Genomic DNA, 15,490 nt, shown 5'->3' on the forward strand with positions numbered 1-15,490 from the left:
GTTTGTAGTGCTTACGCAATGGAATCAGCTATTGCACAGTAATGAGCAAACCTGCATGACGTAGTGTGTGAAACTGTTCACTAACCTCCTGAATACAGTTCCCTAGAAGACCGCATTATAAAGTGAGTAATGTAGGGAATAGTAAGCAGGCGGCCATTTTGAATACTGCTCAAGTCAATTTTAAGGATGATAATGCATCTTGCCACAGAGCAAAGAGTGTTAAAATGTTTCTTCAGTAAAGGCATATCAACTTCAGGATGTGGCCAGTAAACAGTCAAGATCTCAATCAGATTTAAAAACTGAAAATCCTAAAAATAATAAAATAAATATTTAAATAAATCATGCCAGGTCATGAAAAAGATCCCATTCCACAAAGCTAACCAGTCAACCACTCTTAGAGAAAGCTGGAGCTAGTTTGATATAGAATATTGTTTTTTATTAGTGAAATCCGTTAGCAACAACTTCAGTGGATTGGCTATGTGATGCTCCAAACTGAAAATCCAAAAATAATTACAGAATACACTAAGAAATAGAAAAATGTGTTCAGTTTAAGTCCCCTGCCAGCACTTCCAAATTTGCCTGAGTTTGTTTTTAAAGTATTATTTCATTAGTTTGATAAATGTGTGACAAAGCCAGAATCTTCCGTCCTAAATCATTTTCTTTGGTGCGTCTTATCCATGATTTGTTTATTTGCTAAATAACAAAAAAAATAAAAGTGAACATCCCTGTGGAGATTCAAATATTTTTTGGAATTTGTCTCTTTGGAATTGAAGTGTGATCTTTCACTGCACTTTTTTTTCTCCAATGGAAAACAAAAGACGCCAAACTGAAAGTATACTGCTCCCTTTGCCTGCTTAAATAAAAACCAGAATAAAAAGTAGAGGGCTCTCCATTCATTATCCACTACATACAACCCTGGGCCTGATATAAATCCAACCACCTCGCCCCCTCCCAACACACACCTCTCATGAAGCAAGACCCACTCATTTTAGACAATCTAAAACACACAGAGACAGCTACTTGGAGATAGGCCCGTGTTGCACTTGTAAAAAAAGAAAAAAAATCTCCAAGTGCCATAATTATGTGAGTGCGTGCACCATCACGGCACATATGACAGTGTGTGTGAATGTGGAGAGCGAAACAATTTACTGAAGTGTGACTTTATTAAATATTAACAGACATTGTACAAGGGCATGTGAGGGATTGCAGCAGCATAAGCAATATCTGCTGTAGTGAGGGGCTATTAGAGAGAAATGTTTGCAGTATGCTTTCATAATAAGTGCTGGAATGATGAGTGCGTTGTGGCACTAAAGAAATGTGCAACACATAAATGCAACCTGTACTCTACATTCAAGCTCCCTAGAAGATTACGCAATGGTTAAAATAAACAGTGCATTTCAGCTCATCTGTAAATAAATAAATTTAACAAAAATCCATTTTTAAAATATTTACAATCACAACTAATGTATTTGATTAGTCAAGGTATTTGTTTTTCATTTTACGCAGGAGCTATTGACAGGGCCTGGCATTACTGTAGGTGACAAGTCACGAAACTCTACACCAAATTCATTAGCGTAACATACATTTCATGCCTAAAACATTTTTCAAAATACAGACATGAAAAGCTTCATATTCGCTGCTATGAGGGGTAGCTGATATGCATATGTCACGAGTAATAAAAGCTGCCTTTTCAGATAAGCTAATGGGCTAACACTAAAGCTAATAAGTGTAGTGCTGGATGCTGAGGACTCCTCATTTTCTGCATGAGATCTTTTCACCCAAGTGAATAATGTGTTAACACATCAGTTACTCTGAGCATGTGAGCATTTTCTTCCAGCAAGAAAATGTTTAGTGTTTCTGGACATCACAAACATTAGACAGCCAAGTTAGCAGATACACTATGACAGTATTTGTGGTCTACTTACACTGCACCTGACAATATATAACCTGCAGAACTAGTAAATTTGCAAATACAAAAAAGGATAGATCTCTATTTCGTCAAAGGTAAGATGCATATGTGCCACACACACGTTTTTCTATTTTTCACCAACAGTCATGTCCCCTACAAATGCACTGAGGTGTGGTTGTAGGGCTTTAAAGTGTCTCATTGTTCCGGATCAGTCAACTTGTGCGTCAGACTCAGGAGCCAGGTCTGGAAAGAGAGATGAGAAAGAGAAAGAAAAAAAAAAGAAAAAAGCATGGGTAGATAGGTACAAAGGCCTCTGCCTCCCACATCTGGTGATAGAAGGAGGGAACAACAACAGTTCCTCCCTCTCAGACAGAGGGGTTAAAAGAAGCTGCCATTTCGCCGCATGAAAACCTGTTAAATGCTTCAGTGCTTTGACAGCATGCCATGGCAGGAAGTCCTGCGCTCCCCTGAGACCCTGCAGCTTCTCTCTCCGTCATGCTTCTGCTCGCAGAATATGCAGAATGAATAAAGGCAAGCTCAGTGATAACGCATATACATACTATAATGAGGCAAATTTGAAAGGTTTCAATCAGTGTTTATGTGACTGTCACTATTTATTGAATAATCTACTAGGTGTCATTGAACAGATGAGAATTGCTCCACTCATAGTGACAGTAATCCATATGAAAACTAATAAACAGCTGCATTGTTATACTAAGTTGCTAGATTATACTTATACATAAATATTAAATTAAATGTAAATAATAGAAGTTTTAAGGACAACCCAGTGTTTATATGTTATTCTCCTCACATTCAATGTTTAGAAAATATAAAAGATAGAGTTGATTCTGAATAGGGCTGGGCAATTAATCGGAAATTAATCAAAACAGACATTCAGAACTTCTAATCAGCATAATCTTGTCTATATCAATTATATCGATTATTATTATTATTGTGTTACATCCCCACTGTGTTCAGGTACTGTGCCTTTAAAACCACGCTGCCTAGCTGTAGTCACGTGATTCTGTCCCTGTCTGCCACATGGAAGCAACCTAACTCAGAGGCCGACCAAGCAATTTGAGAAACAAGCTCCCAGCAACATTAGAAAAATATCCCATATTTAATACTGGAGCATATTTACAGTACATCACTGAGGGTCAAAAATACAAAAACAAAATAATCGTTCATTAATCGTAATTAATCGTGTTAAAATGTACATTTAATCGTGTTATTGATTTGTGCTCTTATCGCCCAGCACTAATTCTGATTAAAACCAAAACATATAAACAATACTCTTCCTTACATACAAACACCTACACACACAGTCTACTATCTTTTAGATGTCTTTCACATTCCTTTAACCCCAGGCTTCAAAGACAAGTTACAATGAGATGATCTCCAGTCACTGAGTAGGTAAATGACTGTGAAAAGCACTCATTAAAAATTTCTAATAGCACAGTAATAATTTTAATCATTGAACAGGGCCTGCAGGCACCTGGCACAATGCAGCATGTACATTTAGTGAAATCCTGAGCAGCTACAGCCTGCAAAACAGTCTTCTGCTGCTATTACATGCTCACAGTGTCCACATTAATAGGTGCTCTGCCTCAGGTGCTTCATTTTAAGGACTGCTGGATGCTCTGCATGTGTGAAGCCTGCCGTGTTACACCATGTTATACCATCAAATAGTTCCACAGAAGCCAAGGCCAATTATCCAGCCCCCAGCACACACCCCAGCCTCCCTCAGTCTGCTTTTATAGTCAGAGAAGAGTGCTGAGAAGGTTTAAGATTTGCTTTAACTAAGATGGATGGATTATGTAAAGAAAACCTACTACAGCTTTCTGGAGATCTGTATCTTCTGAAAAAAACTAGCAAAATCTAAAAGCTATTTATTAAGACTTTAGGTTAAATAAATTATACCTACACTTTTATAGACAGTAGTATTTGGGCTTTTTAAAGCTCAACTGCATTGTTATATAAGATTGCTATTCTGCCCAAGAATATTCTGAAATAAAATAAGTATTTTTTTAACCCAATTTTTAAAGCACATACTTCAAACTAGCATCATGAGAATTTGAACTGGCCTTAACAATAGCATCATATGGATATTGGTACAACCCACTTCAAGTGTGTTAGTTTAATAGGTTGGATTAGATGCTTTCTTATTAGGTTCTTGGCAAGCAGGTATAAAACTAGGAAATAACGTCAATAGTTATGAAATATTTAAACCTAACCATTATAAAGCACTTTTTGTGTATTTGTACATTTCGGGTTGTATCTGGAGTGCCTACCCACCCACAAACTGTGAAACAAATAAATCCAGTCAGATATTTATTTATTTATTTAGTGGGTTGCCTATGTCACAAAACAAAGGCCTCAACAAGATGCTCTGATTAAGAACCGGACAGCCCCCTCATTATCGCTGAACAAACTATATGGCCAAAAAGAGAATGGAGAATGAGGAGAACTAAGCTAAAACAGCAAAAAGAAAATAAATAAATAAATAAATTACTCATTTACTCATTGCTGCGATCTTAATGGTGGGTTTGAAGGGGGATGGTGGGGGCGGCATGTGAGCAGTAGGTCATTATCTTTTGAAAGAACAGGTGTTTAAAATTGACTAGTCATATTTTGACCAAAGCATGTCACAGACTTTTTTTTTTATAAACAACCCAGAATTGTGTTAAATTGTAGAAAAGTCTCAAACATCTAGCACTGGCATATGTCAAGTTCTTTTAAATAAATCTCCCCTGTTTTTAGAGAACCAAAATTGATACTTCTTTGGCATTACTACAAAGAATCCTTTATAACAGTTATATTTTTATCAAAGTCAAAGAAGCACTCTGGGTTGAGGCTTTGGCATTACTAGTGTTTTATTTAATTGAGTATTATATTTATGTAGTTGTCATAATTCCAGTATTGTTATTTTCACAAACTCAAGCTAAATGGAGAAACACACTCACCTACTGCAGACTTCTTGTTGGCACTCTTCCCTGTTTTCCTTCCATGTACTGTGTTGTCCTTCATTGCAGCCTCCATCTCTCTCTCCATAGAGGAGCTCAGCTCCTGTGTCAGTGTGCTGAGGTAGGCCTGGTTGAGGAAGGCCAGGATGGTGTGTGGCTCAGCTATTCCATTCAGAATGTGGATCTCCTCATTGAGCATTCGACAGAAGGAAGGACCGACGGCCTGAAAGCCCTCAGCCAGTCTGTGGAAGCCCCTCTCTCCACCTGGGCTGCACGTCTGAGTGCTCCGGAGTAGACCCAGAACCATTCTGCTTTGGAGGGCCTGGTACTTTGCCAGAACTTCTGCCTCTGGGTACAAGAAGAAGAGCTTCTGAAGGATGAGGATCCTTTGAGGAACTCTTGAATGAAGGACTGGGCCAGACTGGTCAGGTTCCTCCATGGGCTGAAGCTGGTCCAATAAGTGGCGTCGCAGCAGGAACCGGATATCATCCCACGTCTCCTGGACTTCCAGAGCAAGGTCATCTTGTATAGAGAAGACTGGAGGGACAAAAGTGTGTCCTGGCTCAGATAATGGTCCGGAACAAGGGAAGGCCACACCAGACTGAGATGAGATATTTATCAGCAGTTCCAAAATAGAATCATCAAAAGCCTCCTCTGTCTTCAGCAAGTGATGCTATTAAAAAAAGTTTAAGGAGTAGAGAGGAAAGTCATAGTTCTATGGATTGCAGAACACATGAGGTTCTTCACATACTGATGTAGTTCATTTACTATGTATCTGCATAAGCAAGTTTGGCAATAAAGTTTAGACAGTATTTTGTGGAACTAATGCAGCTGAAGATGAATGTATGGCATTGTATTAAAATGCTAGTCCTCAGCTATTTTAAATAAATACCTACAAGTTAAAATGTATGAGGTACACACACTAACTTTCTACAGTCCCTGTATGTTTTATCAGCTCCTCTTCTCATACAGATGTTCTCTGTAGTTCTTCAAGTACAAACAGTAGTCCATTCATTGCTCTGTATTCTTTCTTAACACCTTTCACTCTGTTCTTCAATGGTCAGGGTCCTCACGTGGCTAACAAAGAGCAGCTATGACGGGTAGTGGATCATTCTCAGTGCTGCAGTGACAATGACATGGTGGTAGAGTTGTTGTAGAGGTGCTGGTGGAGTTCTTAAACATCATGCAACTCACTGGCCACTCTAATAGGCACACACACCTGGTCAGTAGTTGGTGTGTCAGAGAGAGCAGCTCATCTGTTGCTGCAGTTTGTGTTGGTCATCCTCTAGTCCTTTATCAATGGACACAAGACACTGCAGAAAGGAATTTGTTGGCTGGATATTTGTTGATGGGCTATTCTCACTCCACAGCAGAGACACTGAGGTGTTTAGAAACTCCAGCATCACCATGACACATCACCAAGTCAGTGTAGATGCAGTGAGAATGACACAACACTGGCATTGAAAGACAAGGTAAAAGGGAGCTTGTAATTATGCAAAACAATTGATGGACTAGGCCAACCTCAAACCTTTTGCCAATAAATAAATAAATAAATAAACCCAAACTTTTTGGCATTCATGTTTAAAGCTGATCATTTCAATGAACAATTCTAACAGATACATTACCCTATTACTTTCACTAGTATTAATGGTATAATAATAACAACAATAAGAAAGATACTATACAACTATGTTTGGTTTCTAGTTAATATTTAAACATTAGTATAATTTAGAGAAGGAAATAAAATCTCACTTCCTATACTACTATAATAATGAGATGTTACCAGAGCTTTTAGGAAGTCCAGCAGCTCTTGGTGTCCAGTAGAAATGGGTTTTAGTGAACTCAGATTACGATGACTGAACCACTGCAGGCATTCTGTTGGACTTGAAACTCTCTCTCCGACCCAGGTCTCTCCGATTTTACTCTGGAGCTCACGCAGGTTCTGTTCAATACTACACACCCACACACACACACACACACACACACACACACACACACACAATAACTTTAAATTCAATCCTGACATAAAGCCCCCTTTTTTCAACACACAGACATGATTGTGTCTCATCAGTGAACACAGACATCAATATATCTACAGTCTGGTGTGTGTGTGTGGGGCAGGGAGTGTTCAGAAGAGTCTGATCCAGACTCACAAAAATGGCACATCTCTTTAATCAACTCAACACAAAAAGAACTTAGCGATAAGTACACAGCCTCAGCATTTCTGTCTGTTCTATATAAGATAAATTGGACGTGAAATTTTCCAAATCTCTCTCTCTCTCACACACACACACATACTCACATTATAATGCATGGCTTGTCTATGTAAGAGCTAGCCTGACTCGAGGCCTATAAACGGCCTGCTGTAAACACTGCACTATACACAAGGCCAGATGCCATCCAACGGCAACACATTAAATACCATTTCAAAGTGACGCATTTTTATTTCTTAACAAAACATATCACACATAAAGTGCTGTTAATTTTAACGATGTGCGCCCACATTAAGCCGAGGGAACGACGTGCATGTGTTGTGTCAGTGGGCCTCTTCCCCTGCCTTTATTTTCTGCTGCGAGGCAGGATTGCCAACAGGAACCTAGCAAATGTGTCTCATTTCGCTGTAAAGAGGAAATATGCATGGGGATGGGACATGACGGTGGGGACAGACTGTGCTGGAGCAGTACTTCTTCCTGTTTCTGAGCTTTTAATGAATGGCCCAGAGCTCCCTGTAAAAATCACTCCAGCTAATAGCCAACATAAACAGGCTGTTTTACCAGCTGAAGATGCTGCTTGAAAATTTGCACACAAAACAAAACTACTGCTCTTTGTTGTGATTTTTTTAATCTATTTTAAATCTTGACTGAGAGTTACATGAAGACCATGTTATCCTCATTGTAATAAATGATATTATGTACTTTTAGAAGCACATCATGTATCCTAGGGACAAGTAACTGTACAAAACTGTGCAGTTACTAATAGCTCTTTGGATGCCTGCCCCTTACAATATCATCTCATCTCCATTTATTATTATTTATTTATATATTTTTGGACCGGTTATTTTCCAGTTATTTATTTGACACTTATATCCCTCCTTTATTGCATTTGAATGGTGCAATGAATACAATGCACTCACTGTACTTAATCAGAGGTTTTCTTTAATTTAAATGAGTTACTGCTTTTTATCGTGATTTCTCTCCATTTTGACAAATTTAAATATTCTAAAACATATCACATATGCAAAGGTACAAGTTTTACATCAGCATTGTCCAGTATATAGATTAAATGTAAACATGACAAAGCTTTTATTTCAAAAGAAGAAGGTAGAATTTAATCAAAGTCATCTATTTAAAGCATTAAAACAAGAAACAAGTCCATTTACTGTTTGTCATAAAGCAGGATTTGTGCTCGGTGCTGAAGCTGTGTTAGAAACCACCGCAGGACTTTAGAATAACAGCCGGGTGGAAACGAGCATCCATCTGTGCCACCATGCAGCCCAACCGCTCCATAAACCACACACTCACACAAGCCGCTATTACTGTCTGTTTTATACACACACACACACGCAGTTGGAAATGGACAACAAGCAATGTCCTGTCAGAAACACACATGTTCTGACCAACCAGGAGGGTCAGTGTCACTCTGTGAGCAAAATTCCGAAGTCATCAGAAGTCCTACCCACACATCTACAGTATGAATGTAAAGTGGTTAATGGGATTAGGAGCTAAAACAGGACTTTGCAGGACTGTGTAGAATTCAGATGTAAGCCCAGAGGAGAAGGCATCTTACAAAAATGTTGTCAATAAAAATGATAAAGAAAAAATAAAGTTTACAAAATACATTCAACTTCAATTCCATTATTATTTTATACAGCTCTCCACAATTTGGTCACTGTCAATCTCCGCTGTTTTTCCCTGTCATACAATGCTGAGAGGTTGGAGGCTAGGACATGATTATTCCAAGACGTGAAGCCAATCGTTGCATCTTTTCAATCTGTTGCTAACACAGCTCCATTGGACAGTTACATCTTATGTTTTAAAATAAAATATTTACTCAAAAAAAGTAAGTGTTTAAATATTATTACAGCAAATGTTAAAATTTATTCAGCTGAATTGTCATATTTTCATAATTTATTTGTGAAGTTCTGTTAAAATAATAAGTTATGTAGTTATGCAAGCAAGGGTCTGAAGTAACAGTCTGCTCACAGTTCTTTGGATAATGATAATGCGTATAATAAGCAACTAGACACAAGTATATAAAGATGAACAGTACTTAAAATGTGAAGAAATAAACAGTATACGGTGAATTCCTTTTTTTATTTTATTTTTTTAAATGTCACTCTCCCCAATGCTGTTTTCTGGTTTGTTTTGTTGTTTTTTTCCCCCGTCTATCTGCCACTCTATGCGAGGATTTTCAGTTTGATTAAAGGTGTGTGTGACTGAGGTGAGAGGAAGTGTTAAAATCAGATCTGCCATGCTGCCCCAGCATCTGACCTCTACTACACAGAACGACTAACAACCTGCAGATCAGTCAGGTCTCTGGGATTAACAGGAGATAGAGATAGAGAGAGAGAGAGAGAGAGAGAGAGAGAGAGAGAGAGAGAGAGAGAGAACGATAGTCTGACAATACCTTTACAAAAACACATATAAAGTCCCTGATAGAGCCAGACATAAAAATTGAGCACTAACAAAAAGAAGCAGCAGCAGAGGGAGGAAAAGTCCAGAGCTAAACAAAAAGCAGAGAATGAAGGAGAGATGAGGGGAGGAAAGATTCCCTTAAGCCTCTCTCTTTCACTCTCAGAGTCCACATGTCAATCAAGCTCCCCAGAAACAGTTTTTCAGGGTAGACAACAGACCAGATGTAGGGGGGGGGAGAGAGAGAGAGAGAGAGAAAGAGAGAGAGATGATATGAGATGAGAGGAAAGGAGAGTATAGGACAGGACAGGAGCGGAGAGGAGAGGTGAAGTGAGGAGAGGAAAGAGGAAGAGAAGGGCGGGCAAAAGGATTGAGAGAGAATAAAAAAAATAGCAAAAAACAGACATAGAAATTGAAAATAGAGATCCATGAGACATTATAATAGAGACCAAAAAAAAAAGAGTCAATGAGAAAGGAAGGGACTATGAATAAAGTGAGAGAGAAAGAGAAAAGAAAGAATGAGAGAGAACCAAAAGAAAAAAGAAAAAGAGAAAGAAAATAAAGAAAACACAGAAAGGAAAGAAATTATAAGGCAATGAGAAAAGGGCTAAGAATCACGAGTGTTTTTCAGGGCAGACAACAGACCAGAGGGAGAGAGAGGGATAGAGGAAAGACTGAGAGAAAGAGAAAGAAAGAATGGGAAAGAACAGAAAGAAAAGGATAATGAGAAAATAAAAGAAGAATAAGAAAAGTAAAGGAGAGAAATGAGCCACAATGACAAAGAGAAAGAACTGGGCAAAGTATGTAGATAGAGGGAGAGAAAGAGGAAGAGAGAGTCCTTTATTAGGTATGATGGCGCGTTTCACAGCTCTCTACCTTACAGAAACCCAATCCTGCTGATTAGTCAGCACTTTGACGTTATCTTAAGTTCCTTGTCAAAATTAATTTAGTGTGGGTGGGCCGCGGGGCTGTTGCGCTCCAGGAGACAGCAAGAGGGAGAGGAAAGGGGGCCCGAGAAGGAAGAAGAGAGGGAGGGAAAGGAAGAGATCCCTTTCAAATAAGCCTCAGCTTCAGTGAGCAACTAGCCATGTGGTCAGGAAACAAATAGCCTATCTGAGCGCTTATCAAAGAGGCCCTTTTTTTCCACATTTTTTTTTCCATAGTGCCCAGGAGTGAAAAAAGTGCCGTGAAAGTGGATCCCGTCGACTCTGATCTGGCATACTTAGTATCCTCCAGCGCCAGGCCCGGCGGTTATTTGTCAGGACACACCGTCTGCATACACACACGCATACACACACACACACACACACACACACACACACACATACACACTCAAACACATGCGCATGCAATGCCACAGCGCTGTGGCTATCTACTGGAAGTGTAACGGTACACTCTTGGCATCCAGTGGGCCAGCCCTGGCTGACACTTCATTAGCCCTCCCCCGACTGCCGGTGGCCTCCTCGTGCGTCCGATTTGATGAAGCCTAATGGATAACAGCGTTTCAATTTGGAAAAGCTAAGGCTGTTTGTCAGCCTATCTTAATCTCCTTCAATTAGGAGGCAAATCTCAGACATCCTAGTGCTGGGCTCGTGCCAGCCACAGTGACCCATAAATAGGTTAGGGCTCAGCATGAAAGTGGGTGGCATGGGGGGAATATTTCTTTAACCTTTAAAGGCAGAGGCAAAAAAGAAGCAGTTACAATATGCATAAAAATATCAATTTACACTGCTTTTAGCTTTGAAGCAAAAGGTAGATGCTCTTATCCAGGATGCGTAAGCCTCAAGTCTCAATGCCCAGTGCCAAGCATTACCTAGAGGGGTATAAAACAAGAGTTATAATTCCTTCAGTGAGCAGAGCTTAGCAATGCTTATGTGTTTATTTGAGCTCAAGGTGAGACTGAGCTACCTATCGACAACTAGGAAGCAACAAACTAATCCAAAAATGACCAACGCTTATACTTTAATATTTGGATGCAATGGATAACATAAGTATACTGCACTGCTCACTGATGTTCCTAGGATAGCAACCTTGATTCACAAATCAACATTGAAAACATCATTTAACTGGGTTTTTTTTTGCCCTTCCTGTGTTTTGAGGGGCAGAAATTGAATGAAAATGTTGAATAGAAAATCATTTTAGCCCTTTGCTGCTGGTTATATCTGACAATGGCAGTGTGGTCTCTCCATCTCTCTCTATCTTCCCCTGCTCAATTTCTCACTGTTTCTCTTTCATTCATTCCCTTTACTCCCTTTTTTTCATGCTGGATCTGTGGCTAGGTTAAGTGGATCAGGTAGCAGGTGTAGTGAACAACTCTGGCCCACCCTAGTGGAGGTCACTGAAAAAGGCCACTGCCATAGTCCACCTCTGTCCAACAGATCGGCTCGGATGAAGCCAAGGCTGAGTGACCACCAGAGGATGCGTGTCATTTCACTTCTTTTCTCTCTCCCTCTCCCTTCATTTTTTTCTCTTTTCCACAATTCCCCATTATCCAGGTTCTTTGTTCTTGTAATGGTTCTCCATTTCGCACATCTCTTCTTCAAGAACACAAAATAACCCTTTAATGCTTAGAGAGGCAGAGAGAAACCGCCCTGGCCTTGAGGGTAATAATCCTTGAATTACCCACCCAAGGGTTTTCGTTTCAAGATGTGGAATCTTCAATTATTACTCGGCCATTTGGAGCGGAGGGAGTGGGCCGGATGGACAGGGATGAGACAGTGGTGGTAATGGGAAGGGGAGTGAGGGGGGCTTTGTTCAGCCACAACACACTCAGTAGAGTGCCTGGCGAACCGTGTGTACCTTCTAAGCCACATAAAGGATAAAAGTAAGGCGTTGATAGATTTTCGGAACCATCCCACAATGGAGAAGGGCTGCCATCATAACTGGGAAAGAACAAGGAAAAGGAGGAGAGCAAGGAATAATGAAATAGGCAGGAAGAGGAACAGGGGCAGAGAGAGTGAGCTGCAAAAATATAAATGACGATGTTATTATGACGTTTCTGTAAAGTGGCCTTCGGTATAAGGAAAGTTATATAAATGATACTTGGAGTAAATAATATTATTATTTACACGTTACACACATTTACTCTTTAGAGAGTCATCAAATCAGTATTATTACAGACTGATTAAAAAAACACGCTCAATCAGTCTCCAGAGATAAAAAGTATAAATCATTTTCACATTCTGTAAAAAGTGGAAGGGGAAAGTGCCACCCCTCCACCCCAAGCCTATGTTAACGTATTAGCTAATATAAAATGATCATAAACTATGTATTTATCGTAAAACTAAGCATTACTACTACTCCTTGTTCTATTAACTTTCCACCAATCAGCATTCCACTCCTTCTTCCTTAGCATTTAACTTACTTGCTAACAGAATTATTCATAAAATATTCAGTGCAAAATAATACTGTACTAATTCAATCTACGCAAAGAAAGCATAAAAACAGTGGAAAAACTTACAGATATTTAACTCGATTTAAATTGGTTCGCTAATATAGTTTGTTCATAACTAGAGATTTCCAAAACAAGAGTTTTTGTTGTTGTTGTTGTTGTTTTTGCCTCCAGTCTCAATCCAAAAAATATATTATTGAATATCTTCAGATATTGAGTCTTGCTATGGTACTTGTGTTTTGTATTTTTAGATAATACTCTGGCATAATGAACACTTCTAGTACATTATAGTTATTAAAATCAGTGCACTGTTGGTGCTTGCCAACTAAATATCACTGAAGTGCATTAAGAAAAAAATGGCATTTTCACAAAATAAAGTAAACAAAATACATATTACAAGCATTTGTATAAATACATGAGTGCAATACTGCAGTAGTAAAACTAGATCACTCAAGGTGAATGAAATAATCAAATACCACTTTAAAGTGCTGTTAGACTGGTTTTATTTTCTAATTTAATATATTTTTACATTACAGGTATTTTAGACACATCCTACAACAAGTTTGGCACTTTGTTTACACCACTCATGTGACTACTGCCGTAAAACAAATAATTGGGCTAAGGTTCATTCTGGACAAATCTGATACTGATCAGATAAAAAAAATGCTTAATATGCCGATATCAATATTTGAAATCAGATCAGGACAATGTCTATTCATAACACATTCATTCAACATATACATGTTACTGTGTTGTCAATAATATTACTGTACTTTAGAAGCTTCTGTGCAATGTCCTCCAAAAGGTTCTGTGCAAGAAGGTGAGATCCATCTGCCACAAGAGACATGCTCTTCATCTCAAAAGCTGCAGTATAAAAATACCCTTTATTTATGGAGCTCTCTTCAGTGTGTCCTTCACTCAAAACAAAACATGAATGTCTGATAGAGAGGGAGTCCATTATCAGTGATGAGAAAAAAAAAGACCTGGACCCTGGCAAAGCATGTGTTTGAGTTTATTGATTTCAGATGAAGTGGTGCACTATTCATCAAGCCTCAGTTAATCATCTGGACCCAATGTTAAATATATTCTATAATGTGAAAAGAAGTAGATGCAATAGGCTACCTCAAATGTAGATTGGAGGCTAAAGCTCTGGAAGCACACTGGCTCAAGAGGAGGTATTTTTATACTGCAGAGAACCCACTGAGTAATACGTAGCTGCTGTTCCCTACTTTTTATTTTTTGTCTTTGTCTTTGTTAACCCTAGGGCTGTGCATGGAACTAATTTCATTTTGAATATTGCTAAGACAAAAATAAAAATGAATCTCAACTAATCTTAAGAAAGCTGAGAGATTCTCAAGTTTAAACAAATATGCAATGTTTCAAGTAAAATAAAGTTTGGATTTAGCAGGATCCCATTGTGGTTTTGCTGTAGCTGTATATGAAGATATAACTGAACGGGTGGCACAGTGGCTTGGTGGTTAGCACTTTCGCCTCTCAGTGCTGGGATCTTGGATCTTGGTATACACCGTTTGGGTGGATTTTCCATGTTCTCCCTGTGTCTGTGAGGGTTTCCTCCACGGTCTCCAGTTTCCTCCCACAGTCCGAAAATAACGGAGGTTGGGTGAATAGGCTTTTTTAATAATTGTCCTGGTGTAAGCAAATGTTTTATGTTAATGAATTTCTATGTGTGTGTGTGTGTGTGAGAATGTGTGTATGCCCAGATATGGATTGGCAGTCTATCCTGGTGAAATCCTAGTGCTTGATGCGGTCATCTAGGTGGACAGTCATTCCTATATGGTAGAAGGTTGCTGATTCTCACCAGTGTGTGTGTTGATTGAATGTTGAATGCAATGGCATTCAGTGCAGTGTTGATTGTAAAGTGTCCTTGGGTTTCTAGAAAGGAGCTATATATAAATGTAACCATTTAAAAAAATAATAAATAAACTTGTTGAATGTTATAAGCTTATACAGACTCAGTTTTAGACTTCATTTGCAAAAAGACTTTTATGCTGATGAGCCTGAATATGGGTGGTGTGGGGAGAGCACTGTTTTTACTGCTGGAGAACCTGAATGTGGGTTGCGTGGAGCATTGCATTTATTGATAGCCATATTTATAAAAAAACTGATTATCCAAATCTTGAAATTATATACGGAATACCTACCTAACAAACAAACATCTGAATACCTGAATACTTGGGGCCAGCTCTATTGTTCAGAAAATTAGCTCTCAGTGCCCGCTTTAAAATTAAGGCTGTACTGCGGCTCCCAGCATGGCTCCGCTCGCTGATTCGTTTGCTAACTCGTGCATATACGGTGCTACTAAGGGTACAGAGTGTACACAGATAAACCAGAGCTTTGTGGAAGTGTTCTAATTTGAGGGGTAAAGCTGATAAACTGAACTGTAGCTTTGACATGCTTCATTATAAGTAGGTTGCTGCAGATGTTTTAGGCTCCATTCAAGACTTTTATGTTGACAAGGCTGAATACATGTGGAGTGGAGGGTTGCCATTATCGATAGGCATATTTATCCAAAAAAACAAATATCTGAATCTCAAAATTCTAAACCGAATTCCTACCCAACCAACAAATATTCAAA

The 15,490-nt window shown here is 38.9% G+C and overlaps 1 protein-coding gene across 5 annotated transcripts in view; it reads right to left on the reverse strand.

The window, feature by feature from the left end:
- LOC136677480 (uncharacterized protein KIAA0825-like) overlaps positions 1-15,490 on the reverse strand; it is a 121,743-nt gene that overhangs the window by 99,085 nt on the left and 7,168 nt on the right. For all 5 annotated transcript variants that reach the window (XM_066655038.1, XM_066655037.1, XM_066655039.1 and 2 more), the window contains exons 3-4: positions 6,656-6,824; positions 4,873-5,545 (exon numbers count right to left, since the gene is read on the reverse strand). In XM_066655038.1, coding sequence (XP_066511135.1) covers positions 4,873-5,545; positions 6,656-6,824 — 842 coding nt within the window. The remainder of the gene's footprint in view (positions 1-4,872; positions 5,546-6,655; positions 6,825-15,490) is intronic.

The sequence above is a fragment of the Hoplias malabaricus genome, chromosome X2 (genome assembly GCF_029633855.1).
Source record: "Hoplias malabaricus isolate fHopMal1 chromosome X2, fHopMal1.hap1, whole genome shotgun sequence".
NCBI classification, from domain to species: domain Eukaryota; kingdom Metazoa; phylum Chordata; class Actinopteri; order Characiformes; family Erythrinidae; genus Hoplias; species Hoplias malabaricus.